General features: G+C 31.4%; 1 protein-coding gene across 1 annotated transcript in view; it reads left to right on the top strand.

Annotated features, from left to right (window-relative positions):
• Nucleotides 1–19160: 19160 nt before the first annotated feature.
• Nucleotides 19161–23525, top strand: part of LOC111691297 (protein Dok-7-like) — a gene marked incomplete at its 3' end in the record, with an annotated part of 35028 nt that continues 30663 nt past the window's right edge. Inside the window, 1 exon segment of the mRNA XM_023454075.1 lies at nucleotides 19161–19559. Coding sequence (XP_023309843.1) covers nucleotides 19503–19559 — 57 coding nt within the window.

The following is a 23525-nucleotide window of genomic DNA, read 5'->3' as shown; positions in this document are numbered from 1 at the left end:
ATTCTAAAATGTCATGTTAACGTGAGCGTCTGCGGACAAAAACTCACCCCATACATTCTGATAACATAAAACATAATTTAGTAGTTTTCAGCAGACAATTAAATTAATACGGTCAGATGGGTAGTTGCATAAAATCTGTATCAGGGGCGAACACATGCACGGCTGGAGTTTTTATGGTTTTCGGAAATTGGAAAGGGCAGTAGGAAAAGGACCACTCTCCGTATGAATAATGGCGTGACACGGCCGCGTATATCCACCCCATATGAATTATCACAAAAACGGGGATTACGCCATGTTTACCAACATTAGAAAGATAAAGTTGCTAAACCAGTTGTTCTCTTGATAAACTCCTGCTGGATTTGCATCAAAAGTGGGTTTTTGTTTCGGGCGACATCTGTTTGCGCTGTTTCGAGTTACGTTGCATACGTATTTGTCATTTAGTAATGAAATAATTTAATTTTAGTCGATGAACTAAAAAAAAAAAATTATTTTCAAAGAAACATAAATTTTTACATATCAGTTGTGTTTTCTCTGTGTCAAAGGGTCACCACCAAAATGTCCAAAACCAGTAAGACACTTAATGACCGCAGTACTTATGACGCTTTTTGCACCCTCAAATATTGAATAAATTTAATTAAAACTAAAAAATTAATATTTTAAAAATATATAAAACAAACAAGTCGTACATGAAAAAGTTTTCGCTTTGGTTACTAGGAGACCGAATATTTATTGTCAAGTAACATCTGCTGTTATTAGATATATCTCAACTTGTAAGTTATGATTCAAGAAAGTGACAATTCAGACTTCGAAAATGCTTGGTAAGTAGGAAGATCAGCCATAATTCCCGAGAGAGGTCCAAGTCCAAAGAGAGATGTGAGAAAACCTTCAAGCTATCTCCAGCGTGGTGTAACAACAAGATTTTTGAAAATCTCACAGAAAAGCTAATGGTAGCCTATTTTGCTTCAAGAAATGAAACCCTAAAATCTCCAGGAAGCTTATGGGCTAAATGCTTTATGTTCAAAGCCACAATATTTTTGCATAAGCTGTCGATATTTAAAAATATGCTGCTTTAAATGCTTTTGTTAAGAGGAAAACTATTGGACATAATGTGAAAAAAAACCAATAAAACACATGCATAAGCTTTTAAATAATTTTATCCAACACTTGTATATAATGATACATACTATAATTTCTTTGGTTTTAAAGGAATAATGTGGCCTATAAATCACTAGTGACTTATAGAAATCATAAAAAGACAAATGTTTGGTTTAATTTTCTAGTTTTTATTAGAAAACCAAAACAGTAATAAGTCAACAAATAACCTAAAATGCTACAAACTTACAATCTACCTACTTATTAATATTAACATTAACATTTATAGTAATTTAGCCGTAATTTGATGTCAAAGGATTATCGGAAGCATTTTGTGATTATGGTAAATTTATAGAACAGGTTGGCCCTTTGCTTGTGCTTGCTTCGGGAGTCTGAACCCCTTGTATCTTTTAGCAATATCAATTTTGATGGAAATTGACTCTTCTATATTACCTTCTGCCACGGTAGATGACTTCCATCCACCGTGGTGTTTGAGTGTTGTAATATCCTCTCCAGCATTGGCCAAGAGAATTGCAGATGTGCGACCAAGCCATGCCCTGTATATAAATTAGAATCTGTCAAGCCCAAAAATCGCGCAACAACATTAGGGATTTTTGATAGCTTATTAATACCAACACATTAACGTGTGCATTTTCCCTTTTAAAAATTGCAAAAGAACCTTTTATGCTGCACATTTTGAGGCCTTAGCATAGAATATTTTCTAATTAATTCTATTGGATTAACACAAAATCCTTCATTTAACACAGTGAAGCTTTTTGGTTTGTTCGTTTTAGTATTCGAAATCAAGATGTGGATATACTGTCCTTTATCCTTTATATTATATATGTTTAGATGGATCAATTCCTCGCAACGGCAAGCGCCAAAAACTCCTAACATCAACGCTACCTAAAAACAATAAATTTAATAAATATAAATCAGTTAAACTATTCAGTAGAACCTCCCTTATTCATAAAATGATCTTCGTCTAGGGCTTCACGCAAAAATTGTTCGATTTGTTCTCTATCTAAGACCTAGGATTTTTTTGATTGAAAATGTTTGTGCTTAGACTTTAGAAATGCCAGTAGTCTTCCGAATTTAGAAATTTCAATATTCTTGTAAACTCTCAAAGTTGACTTCAATATTTAGTCCACAATGTGGATGGAGCTAATTTCTCACTTAAATTGACAAAATAAGCCAGCAAGTCATTTTCATTTACTCCTTTCACCCCTTCTTTGATTTTCCAATCTTGAAATTCCTTCAGTTCTTTGTTGTATAGATTTTGATTTCTCCGGAATGATGCCTGCAGTAGCAACATTAGCTTTTTCCAAAATGGAATTTCCACATTTTGCATTTTTTCAGTCTTGGTTTTAGGATTTCAACGTGATTTCAACTCAAAAAATATTGTTTGTTTACTGACAACCCTTAGTTACAGACACAATTTAGGTTGACACTCTCATTATTTGCAATATTTAAAAATATATTCATCTCGTTAAATTTCTTTTTCTGACATTGACAACTTGAAATTTTAAGTTACTTTTATTTATTATTAAAACGAAATTCTATGAAAGTGTTGGATAAAATTTTGTATGGCACTGGTGTGTTACGTCATATAAGTCACTTGGGAAAATTAGCTAAACATTTCCCAGCGTGACTTATATATACCGTAATACACTAGTACCATAAGTAACTATTTTTTGTTTCACTTTTGTGAAATGTACCGATTATGACTAATAAATTTTGTTAACTCGTTCGTCTCAGGTTTTATTTAAGAATGGATCGTGAATCAGAAACAAAAAATTGGGCACTTGTTAACCTATAATTTACCAATAAATTGAGTTAACGTCTTGTAGTTTCGTCCCACAGTAATGACTTAATTTTAAAGAACTATTGTCACGCTCTTAATTGGGAATGCGTTTCGTGCTCGTTCAGTAAATTTTCCCAGAATTATCCGGTTACTTAACTAGGTACAATTAAAAGTAAGCCAGTATATAAGTTTAATTTGATAATATTTACTAATAACAAAATATATTTCGAATAATTTATACAAATCTTCAAGTACACTTACATACACATCAGAAAACCTTTAACCGGAAGTAATTAATATGTAGCATTAAATATCAGACAATGAACAGGTAGGCGATAAATTATTTATTATTAAACATTTGGGCATTTAAAAATGTTATTTTTTTTTAGAAAAAATTATTTCTTTTATACAGGGTATCCCGGTACTTAATACAAAAAAGCCGAGTACAAATAGTTGAGGTCAAAATAACAGTTCTTCATATAATTTTTTTTCATGTGAGCCTTCGTTAACAAGTTACGGGCCCTCAAAAGTGAAAAATAAAAAGTTATTTTTATTTATAGTCTCTGAAGAACTAACTTCAGCATGATGCAAATTTGGTGATCGACAACACATGCGTACAGCTTGTTTTTGATATTGTAAGTGAAACTTCATTATGCTCAGAACGCCAGAGACGCACTATGGCCAATTGTTAACAATACAGAAGTTTTGCGTAGATGGCCATCGCAATTTTCCAGTATCAAAAATAGGTTTCCTGAAGAATTTACCAACGATAATATCCTCTTGGTTCAACTCGGTAAAATTAACAGTTTAGGAAATATTTATGATTTTGTCACAGTGCACATCGAGCGGCGCCTCCACCATTTTTTGTTTTTAATTTTTAATTAGACATAATTAGTATGTTACAACCGTACATAATTTTGAAATAAGAGCCTAGAAAATTTTACTGTCTGCTAATGTAATTTTCACTAACAAAATTTGAAAAACACATTTTAAACATAACACAAAATAGAAAAACAAAACAAGAATAAGTGAAATAATTAAAAGAAATAATTTAAAAGAAAGAAAACTGTCAAAATACATTTTCAATATGGGTACCATCCACATTCACACACTATCTACACGAAAAAGCATTTCTGGGGATGTCCAATAATATCACAATAGAAATTAATTCTTTACAGAAATTCATCCCTTGTTGGGGTTGAGGACACTAAATTTTTCAGGTATCCCCACAGGAAGAAGTCCATCGGGTTAAAGGCTGGAGAACGTGGTGGCCATGAAATTGGGCCTCCTCTCTTAATCCATTTATAATCAAACACAATTAATAAATAATTTCGTACATTAATATTGAAATGCTGAGGGGCCCCATCGCGCATGAACCAAACACTTCTTCTGATGTCTAATGGAACATCGTCTAATAGTGTCTGCAAATTATTTTGCAAATACTCCAAATATCGATGTGCATTCAGACGTTCCTCACAAACGTATGGACTTATTAAATTATTACCCACTATTCCTGCCCATACATTAATTATGAATCGGTTCTGCTCTTGTGTTAGCACAGTAGCGTTCGGATTCTCTTCATTTCATAAATGTAAGTTATGGAAATTAAGAATTAAGATCGCCATCTATGCAAAAATTCTGGGTTATTAACCATTGGACATAGTCCGTCCCTGGCGTTCTGAGCATAATGAAGTTTCACTTACAACATCAAAAACAAGCTGTAGGCATGTATTATCGATTACCAAATTTGCATCATGCTGAAGTTAGTCTAGAGACTAAATAAAAATAACTTTTTAATTTTCACCTTTGAGGGCCCGTAACTTATTAACGAAGGCCCGTATGAAAAAAAAATATATATGAGGAACTGATACTATTTTGACCTCGAAAAAATCGAATAGTTCGAAAAGTTGTGAATAAAACTGTTTAACATAAATATTCATTTGAAGGATTCTCGAAGAGAACCTTTTGGAAAAGGTTTTCTTATCTTNTACATACACATAAGAAAACCTTTAACCGGAAGTAATTAATATGTAGCATTAAATATCAGACAATGAACAGGTAGGCGATAAATTATTTATTATTAAACACAATTAATAAATAATTTCGTACATCAATATTGAAATGCTGAGGGGCCCCATCGCGCATGAACCAAACATTTCTTCTGATGTCTAATGGAACGTCGTCTAATAGTGTCTGCAAATTATTTTGCAAAAACTCCAAATATCGATGTCCATTCAGACGTTCCTCACAAACGTATGAACTTATTAAATTATTACCCACTATTCCTGCCCATACATTAATTATGAATCCGTTGTGCTCTTGTGTTAGCACAGTAGCGTTCGGATTCTCTTCATTTCATAAATGTAAGTTATGGAAATTAAGAATTAAGATCGACATCTATGCAAAAATTCTGGGTTATTAACCATTGGACATAGTCCGTCCCTGGCGTTCTGAGCATAATGAAGTTTCTCTTACAACGTCAAAAACAAGCTGTAGGCATGTATTATCGATTACCAAATTTGCATCATGCTGAAGTTAATAGTCTAGAGACTAAATAAAAATAACTTTTTAATTTTCACCTTTGAGGGCCCGTAACTTATTAACGAAGGCCCGTATGAAAAAAAAATTATATGAGGAACTGATACTATTTTGACCTCATCTATATGTACTGTATCAAGTACTGGGACACCCTGTATATAAATAAAGCCAAACATCTGTGTCAAATTTAATATTCTCTTTATTTCCTTCAACAATTTTATATAATTGATCTATTATTACATGTGCATGTGAAATTTTTATTAGTCTCTTTTTAAGAAAAAAATACTTCATTAAAAAAATTCGAATAGTTCGAAAAGTTGTGAATAAAACTGTTAACATAAATATTCATTTGAAGGATTCTCNTAAAATAAGAGCCTAGAAAATTTTACTGTCTGCTAATGTAATTTTCACTAACAAAATTTGACAAACACATTTTAAACATAACACAAAATAGAAAAACAAAACAAGAATAAGTGAAATAATTAAAAGAAATAATTTAAAAGAAAGAAAACTGTCAAAATACATTTTCAATATGGGTACCATCCACATTCACACACTATCTACACGAAAAAGCATTTCTGGGGATGTCCAATAATATCACAATAGAAATTAATTCTTTACAGAAATTCATCCCTTGTTGGGGTTGAGGACACTAAATTTTTCAGGTATCCCCACAGGAAGAAGTCCATCGGGTTAAAGGCTGGAGAACGTGGTGGCCATGAAATTGGGCCTCCTCTCTTAATCCATTTATAATCAAACACAATTAATAAATAATTTCGTACATTAATATTGAAATGCTGAGGGGCCCCATCGCGCATGAACCAAACACTTCTTCTGATGTCTAATGGAACATCGTCTAATAGTGTCTGCAAATTATTTTGCAAATACTCCAAATATCGATGTGCATTCAGACGTTCCTCACAAACGTATGGACTTATTAAATTATTACCCACTATTCCTGCCCATACATTAATTATGAATCGGTTCTGCTCTTGTGTTAGCACAGTAGCGTTCGGATTCTCTTCATTTCATAAATGTAAGTTATGGAAATTAAGAATTAAGATCGCCATCTATGCAAAAATTCTGGGTTATTAACCATTGGACATAGTCCGTCCCTGGCGTTCTGAGCATAATGAAGTTTCACTTACAACATCAAAAACAAGCTGTAGGCATGTATTATCGATTACCAAATTTGCATCATGCTGAAGTTAGTCTAGAGACTAAATAAAAATAACTTTTTAATTTTCACCTTTGAGGGCCCGTAACTTATTAACGAAGGCCCGTATGAAAAAAAAATATATATGAGGAACTGATACTATTTTGACCTCGAAAAAATCGAATAGTTCGAAAAGTTGTGAATAAAACTGTTTAACATAAATATTCATTTGAAGGATTCTCGAAGAGAACCTTTTGGAAAAGGTTTTCTTATCTTTTTGCCTTTCTATCTAGAAAAATTTACCTGGGTAGGTACTAAAAATCAACAGAATATTGCATTTCGAAGATAAACTATTTTTTTTTTAAATAAAACATTTTTTTTATTATTTATTATTTTAGTTTGTTTACTGCCCTAACACAATGGATAAAGTCAACATTACCATAGAACCAATTCATATTTCAGCATCTTTGTATTGTTTTTATGAATTTTTTGGAGATGACAAGAAATCTTGTAAAAAAAAAGTTGGATTTTTTTGAAACTCAAGCTTCATACGGTTTTTACGAGAGCATGACAAAAAATTTGGTAATTCATTTTTAAAATTTAAACATTGAATGGTAATAATAAATAATAACAAAAAAACATGTACCTATTAAGTACAGTACAGTGTTTTATTATAAGTTGGTACTTTGGTACTTTTGGTTGGTAGTTTAAGTAATATTCTATTCTATATTATTATTCTTTAAGTATATTTTACTGTAGGAAACATTATCATTTACTGCATTAATAAATCGTTTTAAATCTATTTAATATTATTTTGTCTTCATCTTTAGGTACATCGTACTTTGCATAGAACAATTGAAATACGTAAAAAACTAGTAAGTCTTTTTAAAAATGATACAACGCAATAGATCGGGAGATATTAGACTGAAGTTCGATGACGTCTTTCTCGTTTATGCCTCTGAGAGTACTGAAAGGTAACCGAGAGACAAGTACAATAAACTAAATTTAAAAGATGGGCTGCGGGACACCTTTGTAAAAATTCAATTTTCCTTTTCAAAAAAATAATGTGTACAGCGACGTATTTCTCACTTATGCCATGTTCATAAGTTGAAGAGAAGTATCGATTTCATCACAAAATTTTTTTAGGTATAAGTGTCGCAAGGGACCTAAGAATGGAAAACTTTGTAAGAAAATGTGAAAAACATCTTTATTTGTCCACCAATTTCTCATTAATGCCTATTAGAAATATGACATTATTATATTCGAAAAGCTCATAAAAAACATTGGCATAAGTCCTACTAAGGACTAAAGAAAATAGGGCTTTGGAAAAGCTGCGGAAAAAGAAAATTAAATTTTCACATAGGTGCCCCGGCGGGCATATCGGTTTTTTCCATAATCTTACTTGTCTCTAATGTATAGTACCCTAAAAGGCATAAACGAGAAAGACGTCGTTGAGCTTCTACGAGTATCTCCCGGTCTATAATAATGACTTTTCTATCTTATAAAATACTTTGTTTCTCCGTTTCTTAGTATTCTGCGCTTGTCATAAATACCTATTCTAATTTGTAAATTTATACCTTGAATGAAGTGTAAAAAAAATAGTAAAATTACATGTTTAATGTAACTTTATTGTTATAAGATAATTTTAGGTATTTAGTTTCGCGTCAAAATAACTGAGCTAGTGTAGTTGTGTAACATTTTATGAATGTGATCACGATCAAGTGCAAGCTTTCGACAATGCCACAAACATAATTCGCTTACCGTTGTCACTTACACGAAGATCTTATTCAACTCTGTCTCTTTAATGTAATGTACAAACTTTCGAACATTTTTACTGACAATAAGAGTATGTCCATTGGCGGTGCATCAATTTATCTAAGGAAATATTCATTTATTTTATTTTTATCATATTATAATATTTAAATCATCTAGCATAATACCTACTTTAAAATACAGTTTATTACGTATGTAAAAAACCAGATATCGCAAAATTTATTTTCTCTTTTATCTCTCAAATTTACCTTAATCAAATTCAGGTAATTTTGCTTTCTAAGATGTTTATAACCTCCCGTGGAACGTATTTCCCAGTTTCTTGCTGAAGCCTCCTATTTCACTTAACAATGATTAATTTATCTTGGCTCATATTTAGATTCACCTATGTATCAACGCTCGCGTTGGATGTAAACAGTATCCGGGTGCCACTAGTCAAGTATTAATTTTATAGCTAATTTAGTTAGCGAAAATAGATTCACTAACAGTAAAAATTTACGGTGCAAGTAGTAAAATTTTGATGAGGCAATATATATTGCATGAAGTCTGCCATCTCAAATCGAGAATTTACACCCTTCCGACAATGTATACAGCTGATTATTTCTAGGAAGAATATTGTGTCTTTTACTGGCGACTCTTAATCGAATTAGTGACACTATTGATTGCCAGTTAACTTGTTATTACAAGCGGCACCTATTGTATTAAGATTTCGTGTGGCGCATGCCGGCTTGTAATTTGAAATTTATTAATAAAGCCGCTGATCAAAAAATTATGTTTATTCGGGCGACGAAGTGATACTTAAAAATAATTATAAACAAAGTGTCTCTTTAGATGAAATATAGAGCGTACTTTAATTAAATGAGATGCATAGAATATATGGCGTGAGTGAAAGCAATAAAGGTACAGATTGAATCCATTGAGTACATTTTCACTCAGTATTGAACATTATGATAATTTTACTCATTTGTGATATTTGAACTGATTGCTTTCAATCAAATATTGAATAATTCTCCAGATAAACTTGTATTTGGTACACTTGTATCTAAATAAGAGTAAATGTCTTCATTATTATTGAATGACCCCACTCCATTCTTTAGCCACATGCGTTGTCTTTGTCTATTCCCATCCTTCGAATGAAGGTTCTATCGTGGTGTATGGCGTGTACTGTTGGACAAATATTCGGTTTTTCTGATGAAACTTGTGTTTAAATACTGTTGTATGGACAGAAATTGATACATTATTGGGTGAAATTAACTCCAATTTTTTTTTACAGTGTAAAATTTTATCAGTCTTCAAAGAGTAGAAATTTATTTCACTGAAATTTGATCTAGGGAGGTTTTTGAGTCAAGTCTATATTGAATAAAAGCTTACTATTCATCGCTAAATACACCTTACACTTAAAAAAAAATGAGTGAAATTTCACTCAACAGCGTATCAAATTCTCTCCACACCTGATTAAGTGAAATGTTCACTCTATCAGTGTGAACACGACTGAAGCTTTATGAGTGAACTATTAGGATAAAAGTGAGTAATTATACTCAAATATGAATTTCTCCTTCTTATCCATTCCGACCATTAAGGACAATTAGGTAACAGATTCTTCTAACATGATTTAAATCGAACTATTATTGTCAATTTCTTAATCAACTAAATATTAAGTGAAAACAATTTTGCTCATAAATAGTCAACTTGGATGTAAGGGTGTTGAAATTGATTAGACTATATAGAGTGACCAGGAAATGGTGAACAATCTCTTGGATTTGGATGGATTTTAATATAAAAAAATTACATTTTTTTTTCGCTAGTATTGTCAATTTTTAAAGTTGAGTGATGAACATCGATGTTTCGGTATAATTTTTTTGTTTCTCACTAAATTTGGATAATTTTTGGGGACAAGCTATGTTTTTTTAAGCTAATTCTACGAACGTATTCAATTTACTGATAGCTACTCTGATGACAAAGCGCCCCCAGTAACTTTGACCCCAAAGAAATATTTAAAGGAGTTACAAATTTAACAAAAGTAAATTTGTCTTACCATTATCGATTAATTCAACGAACCTAAAATAATTCTAGAACTTCTGATTTAAAAAAAAAAAATGATAAAAAATTATATATGCTTATAGCGAGCAGTGCGTTACAAATGTATTATAAGTAAATAAAATGAGAACCACTGATTAACGTATACAGGACCTAGTAGGATTATCTCAAAAAGTAGTCAAAATTGAAATATGAGAATTTGTATACAGTGGTTTATCAAAAAAATCTATTCAATGAAATTAGTGTCAACTTTCTAGCACATCCGGTTATTCCGGAAGTCATCATCAACTCTGTTATTTCAAATGGAACACTTATTTCTACGGTAAAATCTAGACTAATGTCATATAAGCCAAAATATAAGCCAATATAAGCCAAAATGTGACAGTTTTCAAGTTATTATCAATTTTCGAAAGAAATTGAGGGATGCAAGTGATTTTTGAAAACCGAATAAGTCCGACATTTAGCTTTATTTATTAATGAAATTTGGCATGGATAATTTAAAAGCAATGGGATTTAACCAGTTTATGTCAAATTTGCAAAAATTTATACAAAGTGTTTAAGAATGTGTGTCCAATATTGTGACGAAGTTGAATTTACTCAAATATTTCAAATAGTACACCCTGTATATTATTACATTAATGGACGCACAATCAAATTTGCTTTAAAATGATACTATAGTTATACCCAAAGTTAACAGTTCTTGTGTAAATTGGAAATTACTTATTTCAACACAGAAAAACGTCTGATGGATTTGATGCACTAAAGAATTGAATAATACGGTGTCTGATTAATGAACTGTAATTTTTGTTATTGTTATACCTTCATCAAAAACAATCATTCAGTATATTAAATTAAAAAGGGCGCTGCTTTAAATAAACTCATCATACTCGTAGATTTTTTTGTCCCAAATAAGCAAGTTTGTTTTCTTTACTAAATTTCATCGTTCCACATAAAGATACTCCGAGATATCTTGAGAACGTGTTTTTTTAATTCAACATCTTGTACAAACAAAACGAAGCATTCGTGGAACCTTTTTTTTTATTTTGACTATTTAAATTCAAATTTTTAGTGTAAACAATTAATTCTGAAACATAACTTACAAATATATAATAAACATTTTTATGTACTTTATAAATCTACTACAAAACACGATACTAGACATCAATTTAAAGTCTATAACAAGACATTTTACAAGTAATTATTTTAAAATACTTATGCCTTAATTACAAGTGTACAACTACAAAACTCTAATAAAAATATCAGTAAAACCAAATAACAAATATATACATCATGTTTACGCAACGTGTTATGGCTTATTTAATGTCGAATTTGACCATTCTGATAACCCCAGTGTTACGAAATTCAAACCAGTAACACATATTATTGGGAGCTGTGAAAAAATTGAATGTGAAACTATTATAATTTTGCCTAATATACTTTACCTATCGCAATAAAATTAGTGTAAAAAAAGTGTTACTTAAAATTAATATTAAAAACTTTATTTCTTGTATATGTATTTTTATCTCCCCGTTGCTTTACTAGAACTTAATACATATACATATTTAATTTTACAAATGAGCCCTATATTTTTACAAATTTAATGCAAAAAGGATATAATATTAAGTTTGTAACTAGGTATATCAGTGTGTAAGTTATGGGTAATCAGTGACACAATTAAACAAAAAAACATAATTTTTGGATAAATCGTCAAACGCTGTTCCTGATATTTTTTCGTATCCGTTACCGTAAAGCTGCAAATATATATTTTTTGTTTTATTATCCCATGTTTAATGTAAGAACGTTTCGTTTCTGGGGAAAAATGCAACGCATGCTGGACTCCTCCCTCTGGAATCTCTACCTTTTCTGAGATCGCTATAAGATAGTAACTAGTTAATATAGATTGCAAGCGTGTACAGCACAGTAATTACTGACAAAAGAAACAAAAATAAAAGTACCCAATTAACTTTATACAGGGTGATTCACAACTTATCCAAAAAAATTTGGGAATAGATGCGGCATGAGAAATGGAGTCAATATNCGTGTGGCGCATGCCGGCTTGTAATTTGAAATTTATTAATAAAGCCGCTGATCAAAAAATTATGTTTATTCGGGCGACGAAGTGATACTTAAAAATAATTATAAACAAAGTGTCTCTTTAGATGAAATATAGAGCGTACTTTAATTAAATGAGATGTATAGAATACAGGGTGTGAGTGAAAGCAATAAAGGTACAGAGTGAATCAATTGAGTGAAATTATTGAGTACATTTTCACTAAATATTGAACATTATGATAATTTAACTGATTTCTTTCAGTCAAATATTAAATAAATTCTCCAGATAAACTTGTATTTGGTACACTTGTATCTAAAGCAGACTAAATGTCCTCATTGTTGAATGACGCCACCCCATTCTTTAGCCACAAGCCTTTAGCCACATGCCTCTATTCCCATCCTTCTATCTATTCTAAGGTTCTATCGTGGTGTATGACAAATATCCGGTTTTTCTTATGAATATTGTGTTTAAACGCTACTACAATAGTTTCCCTCATAAAATTTTAGTTGTATTCATATTAATAGAGCGATTAGATTTGAGCAAAATTACTCACTTTTACCATATAGTTCCACTCATAAAGCTTCAGTCGTGTTCCCATAATAAAGTGAAAATTTCACTCAATCAGGTGTGGACAGAAATTGATACATTATTGAGTGAAATTAAGTCCAATTTATTTTACAGTGTAAAATTTTATCGGTCTTCAAAGAGAAAAAAAAATGTTATTGAAATTTGGTCTAGGGAAGTTTTTGAGTTAATCCTATATGAATAAAAGCTTACTATTTATTGCCAAAAACACGCTCTTAAAAAAAATAAGTGAAATTTCACTCAAATTTCATTCAACAACCTATCAAATTCTCTCCACACATGATTGTCTCCTGTTTATCAGTGCAACAAACTAGTAAAAGGCAGTGAAGTACACAACCGTTCCACCAGATACCGACACCTGTACTTGGTTCCAGAACACAAATCTGCTCAATTTCAAGGTTCTTTTTCGTATAACGCTGCGAAGATATTTAACAAAATCCCTAACAATATAAAAGGAGCACCAAGTATTTTGTCGTTCCGTAGGCAGATGAAGCAGCTCCTCGTATCACGAAGAGATTTATAGGCGTGCACATATATAGTATAATCTGTTTTTAATTAATTACTTCTGTCCCTCTGTCCAGTTTTTTAAATTTTCTNTCAATTTCTTAATTAACTAAATATTAAAATAATTTTGCTCATAAATAGTCAACTTGGATGTAAGGGTGTTGAAATTGATTAGACTCTATACAGAGTGATCAGGAAATGGTGAACAATTTCTCGGTTTGGATGGATCTTAATATAAAAAAAAAATTACATTTTTTTCAGGTATTATTTTTAAAGTTAAGTGATGAACATCGATGTTTCGGTATAATATTTTTGTTTCTCACTAAATTTGGGGACAAGCTATGGTTTTTTAAGCTAATTCTACGAACGTATCCAATTTACCGATAGCTACTCTGGTGACAAAGCGCCCTCAGCAACTTTGACCCCAAAAAAATATTTACAGGAGTTACACATTTAACAAAAGTAAATTTGTCTTACCATTATCGATTACTTCAAGGAACTTAAAATAATTCTAGAACTACTGATTAAAAAAAAGGAAGATAAAAAATTATATATGGTTATAGCAGTGCGTTACAAATGTAATGTAAGTAAAAAAAAAAATGGGAACCACCGGGGTGTATCATGAAGTCCCAGTAGGATTATCTCAAAAAGTAGTCAAAATGGAAATCTGAGAATTTGTATACGGGGGTTTATCAAAAAAATCTATTCAATGAAAATAGTGTCAACTTTCTAGCACTTCCGGTTATACCGGAAGTCATTATCAACTCTTATTTCAAATGGAATACTATGTATATTTTTGCATTTTTTAATTCTACGCTAAAATCTACACTAATTTCATATTTCATGCAAGTGATTTTTGAAAACAGAATAACTCCGACATTTAGCTTTATTTATTAATGAAATTTGGCATGGATAATTTAAAAGCAATGGGGTTCAACCAGTTTAAGTCAAACTTGCAAAAATTTATACAGAGTGTTTAAGAACGTGTGACGATGAAGTTGAATTTACTCAAATATTTCAAACAGTACCTACACCCTGTATATTATTACATTAATAGATGCACAATCAAATTTACTTTAAAATGATACTATAGTTATACCCAAAGTTGACAGTTCCTGTGTAAATTGGAAATTATTGATTTCAACACAGAAAAACGTCCGATGGATTTGATGCACTAAAGAATTGAATAATAAACGGTGTCTGATTAATGTATATTAAATTAAAAAGGGCGCTGCTTTAAATAAACCCATCATACTCGTAGATTTTTTTGTCCCAAATAAGCAAGTTTTTTTTCTTTACTAAATTTCATCGTTCCACATAAAGATACTCCGAGATATCTTGAGAACGTGTTTTTTTAATTCAACATCTTGTACAAACAAAACGAAGCATTCGTGGAACCTTTTTTTTATTTTGACTATTTAAATTCAAATTTTTAGTGTAAACAATTAATTCTGAAACATAACTTACAAATATATAATAAACATTTTTACATAGGTACTTTATAGAACTTCTACAACACGTGATAATATATACATCAATTTAAAGTCTACAACAAGACATTTTACAAGTAATTATTTTAAAATATGCCTTAATTACAACTTTACAACCACAAAATTCTAATAAAAATATCAGTAAAACCAAATAACAAATATATACATCATGTTTACGCAACGTGTTATGGCTTATTTAATGTCGAATTTGACCATTCTGATAACCCCAGTGTTACGAAATTCAAATCATTAACACATATTATTTGGTGTTGTGAAAAAATTGAATGTGAAACTATTATTTATAATTTTGCCTAATATGTTTTTAAAATCAATATTATTATTTCCTGTATATGTATTTTTATCTCTCCGTTGCTTTACTAGAACTTAATACATATACATATTTGATTTTACAAATGAGCCCTATATGTTTACAAATTTAATGCAAAAAGGATATGTTAAGTTTGTAACTATATCAGCGTGTAAGTTATGGGCAATTAGTGACTCAATTAAAGAAAACATAATTTTTGGATAAATCATTTAATTATGAGCAATCGCTGTTTCCTGACATTTTTTCGTATCTGTTACCGTAACGCTGCAAACAATTTTTTTTTGTTTTATTATCCCATGTTTAATGTAAGAACATTTCGTTTCTGAGGAAAAATGCAAAACATGCTCGACTCCTCCCTTTGGAATCTCTTACCTGTTCTGAGATCACAATAAGATGGTAACAAGTTAATATAGATTGCAAACGTGTACAGTACAATAATTACTGGTACCTAATTAACTTTATATAAACAAAAAAATTATCTGGAGTTATTGTCCTAGAAATGTTTCAAATTCGTTTCGTTAATTCTTCGCGAGTATACACTGGCGCAGCGTAAACTTCATTTTTGAACTCCAAACACAAAAGTTGAGGGGTGTGAGATCTGGATAACGCGGTGGCCATGCTACAGGCCCATCTCGTTTTATGGCCCTAAAACATTATTTTCCACGTACGTTCTCTCTAAAATTTTGTTGAAAGTTGCGCTTACGTTTGGCGTAGGGATTTTCTGTGGCCCACTTATGCCAATTATGAAAGTTTACTGCCTTTAAAGTAACACGAGTCATCTGTCATATATATTTTAATTTCTTAAGGACCTGAAAATTAAACGATGTTCTGGATCATGTGGATGTGTAGCACAGGTTGGATATGAGAAGCTTTGTAATGATGTATCTTTATTGTCTTCCAGATGGTAATGGCGAGTGCTTAAGGTTGTTGCTCACTAGAGCGCGCCGCACGGAAGCGGACGGCATGCGGCAGCGCGCTGAAGAGCAGTTTTTATATTACACAGCTTTAAATACAGATGCGTTCACTATACCGCAGAGCAGCGCTCCGCAGCGGCGATCCGGTCTCGAAATCTGAGGAATATTTCCGCGCTGCGGTACGCTGCCGTTCAGTCCGTTTCCGATTAGTGGGCGATAGCAAGCGATAAAAATAAGCAATGTTCATACGATTATGGACGAATATACCCTAAAAAAAACTAAGTCTGGTTGATATGAATATGTATTAGTATGTTACACGTATAGACCTAGTACCCGTATTTCTGGCTTTTGTCCATCATCCATGTACCACGTGTGCAAAATTGGGTTTAAAAATATTTTGAAAACTCGGTCATATGAAAGTAAAAACTTTTTTTTATGATGACTTTCACACCTTGTACCTTTTTCTATTAAAGGTTTTCGGATATTTGTTTATATGAAACTTTTTGCTTAAAATTAATTTTTCTCTTAGCTGTTTCATTTAAAGCTCTTAAAACGGGGACACCCTGTATAGTTGATATACGTAATTTAGTTTGTGTAGGTATGTGTTACATTTTATAGATTGTTCATTTTTTTTACATTCTAGTATACCTAGTTATTTTTATAATAAAAATATTATATANCGGTCGCATTGTGCGAGGTCAGGTTTTACAGTGGACCAGTTTCCAGTGCCGTGCAGAAGTGTATTTTTAAATCAATTTCGAACTGACCTTTTTGATTTTTTCTTTACAAAATTGTATTTGTAAGGGTCCCCTGTACACCCAGAATTTTTTTTTTGGATAAATTCTGAATCACCCTGTATAAACAAAAAAATTATCTGGAGTCCTAGAAATGTTTCGAATTCGTTTTCTTAATTCTTTGCGAGTATTCACTGGCATAGCTTAAACTTCATTTTTGATGTAACTCCAAACACAGAAGTTGAGGGGCGTGAGATCTGGACATCGCGGTGGCCATGCTACAGGTCCACCTCGTCTTATCTATCTATTCTTGTAATTTGTATTAAGGCCATACCCTCACACGTCCAAATAATGTGCAGGTCAACCATCTAATTAAAAATACATTAGGAAGGCCGTCAAAAACGTCAAAAATGGCCCTAAAACATTATTTTCTACATACGCTCTCTCTAAAATATTCTTGAAAGTTGAGCTTACGTTTGGCGTAGGGATTTTGTGTGGCTCACCTATAGCAATTATGAAAGTTTAGGTACTGCCCTTAAAATAACACGAGTCATCTGTCCATAATCTTTTCTCTCAGGATTTTTTAATTTTTTAAGGAGCCATCTGCAGAAAGTTAAACGACGTTCTGAATCTTGTGGATGTAAGTGTAGCACAAACTGGATATGAATGGCTTTGTAATGATGTACACTGAAAGAAATCCACCAAGTGAGGGGCGCTAAGATATTTTAGCTACAGTAGGTAAAATTTTTGCTGTCATAGAAAAAAAATCATGCTGCCACAAGTAAGTACAAGTAAGTACAACATTTTTAGTTGCATTGCATGGTTCACGAAGAGTGAGGAGATCCAACAACACCGAAAAATAGTAAATACGGAGTTACTCACTTGGAGTTAATGAGTTGACTTTATTAGGGTTAAAGAGTTTACTCGCTTGGGGTTAATGAGTCGACTCGCTTGTGGTTAATGAGTTGACTTGCTTGAGGTAGCAAAGAGATTATAGCAAAACTGTCTACTTAGTGCAAGTGAGTTCCTCCCAGAACAACAGCTTCTCTTGTGGTAAGAAGGCAACTCACTTGGCGCCTATTTAATGCAGATATTTTGCTACGGTCAATGGATATTTACTAACCGTAGCGAAGAATTTCTCTCAGTGTACCTTTATTGTCTTCCAGATTGTAGTTGCGAGTGCTTAATCTTCATCAAAAACATTTACACGTGCCTATCACACCTGATGTCTACTTGTCTTCGAGCTCCATATTTTTGATTTCTGCCAACTTTCGTCCAAAAATAATATGTTGTTTAATTTTTTCTTAGGCCGTAACAATTCTTTTCTTGCTGAATTGCATTAGTCCATCATCCATGTACCGTGTGTGCAAAAATATTTTGAAAACTCGGTCATATAAAAATAAACACTTTTTTTTATGATGACTTTCACACCATGTACCTTTCTTTATTAAGTGTTTCCGGATATTTGTTTGTATGAAACTCTTTGCTTAAAATTAATTTTTATCCGGTTTAATTTAAAGCTATTAAAACGGGGACACCCTGTATAGTTTATACACGTAATTTAGTTTGTATATGCGTTACATTTTATAGATTGTTAATTTTTTACATTCTAGTAAAATTATTTTTTTAATGAAAATATGATATAAACATCAAGTTTGTGTTTAAATATTGAAATAATCCCTAAACACACATTATATGTAAATTTTTATCGCTGCTTCAAATAGAAATATGCATTTTAGGGAAAATAATAAAACTTTATTATTATCCAATTTAAATATTGTAGGAATACAGGGAAGGTGCATTGGAGTTACACAAAAATATTTAAAAAATACAAAAATATCACAATTTACAAACATTCTGCAAAAGTACTAAAATAATGCTTTACACCAATAAAATTGTAAATTATACCGATTACATGTTTTTTTTTGAAATTGCTAATGAAATAGTGGGTAATAAATTACGTATTATTTTACAAACAGAATTACGAAAAAAATATTTTCAATGTGGACAATCTCCATCAGTTTATACAAAATATAATATCGCGTGAACAAGTGGCCGCTAAAAACAACAATAATTTTTTGCATCAGAAAACCACGAAAATGATTCGACTACACTCCGCTAAGCCAGCGTCGAGCAAGTGCAAACCCATTGTTAATGCGGCCGGGCCCGACTCTGAGCCAGCGCGCAGGATTTTACGAAAATCAAGTCAGTCGCGCGCCAACAATGATGGTGTGAAGTTAGTGTCGCTCCCCCTCAGAAAAACACGCGTCTCCCAGTGAACAACGAAACTTCAAACAGTAAAAAAACAATCCCTGTACATAGTTTTTATTTATTCATCAATACTAACTTAATTTACGTAAGTTTTGTGATCCGTAACTTATTTTTTACAAAGTATTTAGAAAAACTGTGATTGTTTTAAGTGTTATATATAGTGAATTTTAAGTGTTTTTTTGCGCCTTGGAGGTATTGATATGTGATTTTGGTTGCTTGTGCCAAAATGGTTGATAACAGTTGCGTTATCGAAGGGACAGTGAAATTCAGAGACGGGAAGAAGGTAAAAAACTTTATACTACTTTTTTGACATTCAAATTTCAACACTGCTGATAAAATTTTAAAATATACGGAATATATAACAAATTACAAATAATTATTTACATATACACTATTTTGTGAAATGCTTTGAACTATGAAATACAGTACAAACTTTACCTGTAGGTTCACTGAGGCAGGTAAAAAGTACCTATATGTTTCGCCTTATCTTATCATTTCATGTTTCTACGTGTGGTGAAAAAAGTTATCACTAGTTGACTATGATGGCTGATAGTCTGTCTCTTTTGACGTGTACTCAATTTGCGTAGTGTGTTTCTTTGTTGATCTAATAATGAATAGGATTTGATTTTTCCAAATTTTATCTATTTACATTTATAAAATTCAAGTATTTTTCACACTGTATAGATTTTTCACATTTCAAACAAATGAAATTCATGGTAAACCTTTTTCTGTCCTACCAAAAATCGAATTGATAAAGTTACAAGAGAAATGTGACTACTTACAAACTTTTTGTGTGACAAAATGTGGCCTGGTACTTTTTTTATTTATGATCAGTGATTATCACATTTTGAAATTTTGCATTTGAAACTGAAATTTTCTGCAAATGTAGATGACCAATTCGACTACTTATTTATTAAATTTACATCCTGTACTTTCATTGTTTATATTTAAATTGAAGAAAGATTGTTAAAGGAAACATAATAATAACATAACATTTAATAAATTTGTAGGGTGTTTTTGAGGTTTGTTTCTTAACTTCTGGAAGTTGTTCTTTATGTCACTAAAAACCTTAATCAGTCAAGAGTTTAAAACCACTAGTTTTTGAGATATTAGGTGCTGATTTTTTAAAAAATATCGCACTTTTTCGCGCTTCAAGCTTCGTTACTTGATGTAGATTAATGGAACTGTAGATAATGATGAACTAATTAGAAGTAAAGTTGTTCTAATCTTTAAAAAAATATTTCGAAAACGACCTATTTTTGAAATAAAGTGGAATACCTTTCTTTAGAAATAACATTACGAATTAATTGCATTTGTTCATTTTTTAAAACATTCCTTTGCGTCGAAATTCTAAAGTTCTTAGTGATTACCTCCGCTATTGGTGAAATTGTACATCAACTTAATAATTTTTCCCTTTAATTAAATAAATGATTAGATAGGTTTCATCTACCTATATCAAAAATCCTTAGAGATATTTGAACGATATGGCAGGGTCGGTCACATAAAATTCTACTTTCCTTATAGCTTTCACCTTTCTATCAAGAAAAAAAAACAGTAAACACCAATGTTTTAGAAAATTTTCTTGCAATTTTCAAGAAATATTGAAAAATCAAAAGATTGCTGCACTTCGAAGATATACTTAGTCCAAATATTTGTTTTTTTTATGGAACACCTTGTTGTTTGGATTTTTCTTTTTTTCTATACATAGATGTCATATATTTGCTTTGATAGTTTGCGCAATATTTTGGTTTATTTACTGATCCTGCACATAGTCAATATTGCCATGAAATGACTATATTAGTCTGTTTTCTGCCGTTTTATTTATTAAGCAAACCGTTAAATTTTCTATGAAGTAACAATAACTTTTTAAAAAATGTATTTTACAAAAACCGTTTATCCTGTTCTATACAAGGGACATATGTATACCTACCCACTTCATTAATAGTATTAAGTACTGTCCACCATTTTCTCCATTACATCTTGTAAATTTTTCGGTATTTCTTTGTATTCCTTTTTTTTCAGCATTTCTCATAGAAAGAACTACATGAAGGTCATATTAAGACTTGCAAATAATAAAATTCTCCCAGCATAAGAAAAATTTATTTAAAAAATGTCATATGTTTAGAAATCAACCGAGTTATTACGAAACAACTTTTACAATATAGTATTTTTTTCTTACTAAAATATTTAAAGGTCTGTTTAGTTTTAATAGTGGAAAAACATAAATATGCATTGGTTTTGACATTATGGACAGTCAGTACCTAAATAAACCAACATATTTGTGCTGTCAAGGTATATATGTGATAAGTGCATATTATTTTAATTAAAAAACGAAGGAATTAAAAAAGCAAGAAATGCTCAGGCTGTTCTTCGAAACAGTCAATTGTTTTTTTAAGTTTCTTGAAAATCACAAGAAAATTTCCTAAAACTTTGGTATTTACCAGTTTTGCCTAGATAGAAGGGCAAAGAGATAGGAGTTATGTGAATTACCCGGTACATATTATTTAAAATTGGCATACCCTTTATCTAGAAAATCAGTGGTTTTATACTTTGGATCCGTTAAGGCTCGTTGGTCAATGGTGAACAATGTTTGTGTTTGCATATGACATTTTGTGAAACACTGGCTGAAAAGTATCTGATGTAATAATTTTGGTGCAAGATTCTTAACTTTGTGAATATTTCTAAGCATTGCGTCATATTGTTTCTTCATAATTTAGAAATATTAAAGGTGTTGCATAAACAACATTATTTTAATGAATAATAATCATTTAGTTATTGTTAGTAATAAGTTTATTTTTCGATTAAATTCGCAAAAAAAAACATAAAGATCAATTGTGTGAAGTACAACATTGTACAACAAATTATGTACATCACGTATCTCTTTCTAATACCTAGCTATTTAAGCAATACCTAAGTATTCATTAATGAAAGCAAGTATTTTGGTGTACAAATTTTGCTCAGCGGTTTGCTCTCGGCTTATAGTATAATTATTTCATATACGAGAACGGTTACAAAATATTAGATTCCAAGCTATAATCAATAAGCCAAACGCCACAAACTATTGTTGACTGCAATCTGTTTATCGAGCAGAGATCTCCATTGGGTGTGTGTAGATTAGATAAAGATAAATAGGCGAACAAATAGGAAGGTAAAACAAGATCCGTTAGACTTATATTATCACACAAAGACTCGTACCTGCGTATGCTGAGCTGTGCTGTCGAGTACTATTCTATTACCTAAATTTCTTAGAAATCTCAAACATAACACTTTATTTGCATTTCGGCTGACTTTAAAAGTTCAAGGCTGCACTCCGATAGTGTAAAAACCTTATTTAAAAACTGGTTTTTAAACGTTCTCGCCGTTATAAAAACGCACTTCATAGTATATAACAAATGCAATACAATCTGAATTAATGTTGCGTAAAGTCACACAACATAAATATGTTCCTAAACAATTCTTATTATTTTTTGTCTACTTCAGCAAACATCTACACTATAATTAATAAAAGATGCATTACTTTTCGAAATTTGTCAAAAAATATACAGGGTGTCGGCAAATTTCACCGACAACGTTTGACTGCATATTCACGACGATAAATAAATACGATCTAGGAAAAAGTTAAATAAAAAAATTTTGGTTTTTGAGTTACAGGCCTTCAGTCGTCAAAAATAAAATTAATTTAATTAATAACTTCATAACCCTTTTACCGATCGCGTTAAAATTTGGCACATTTATTTGGACTATTATGGCGAATTATTTCTTAAAGCATTAGTCAAATCGATATACTGGGTGATAGTTTTTTCCGGTTACCTCTCCCTTTTAGCGAACAAAACTGTTACAGCGCTCGTATTTTTTAAAATGGGAATCAACATCGAAAACGTCATTTTATTTAAGAAAAATATTGTCTCTTGAGAAAATCGCCTACAGAAAGCCATTCCTGAGAAGAATGACATTATTTGCAGGTCTGTACCCTTCGGTTTGCGTAGCAGTGTCACGAATTTAAAAGTTTAATCTCAGTAGGCGATGAAAACAAGATGTTGATTGCTATGGCTATCAGGTAATGTGATTAATGTTTCTTTAGGATTATCGTCACTCCACACATGAAAATTATGAAGTGTCCGCAGTGTATCAAGACAATTAAATGATGTAAAACTAATGTTCACAAAACTTTATGCAGAAGATAATAATTTGCTTCAAAAATTGTTTTGTACCGACCAATCTTGTTGTACAGTGTTGTGGAGTGATGAGA

This window comes from Anoplophora glabripennis, unplaced genomic scaffold, assembly GCF_000390285.2.
Source record: "Anoplophora glabripennis isolate ALB-LARVAE unplaced genomic scaffold, Agla_2.0 scaffold146, whole genome shotgun sequence".
In the NCBI taxonomy this organism is placed as follows: domain Eukaryota; kingdom Metazoa; phylum Arthropoda; class Insecta; order Coleoptera; family Cerambycidae; genus Anoplophora; species Anoplophora glabripennis.
Note: the sequence above shows the minus strand (reverse complement) of the source record. Positions and strands in the feature narration are given on the sequence as shown.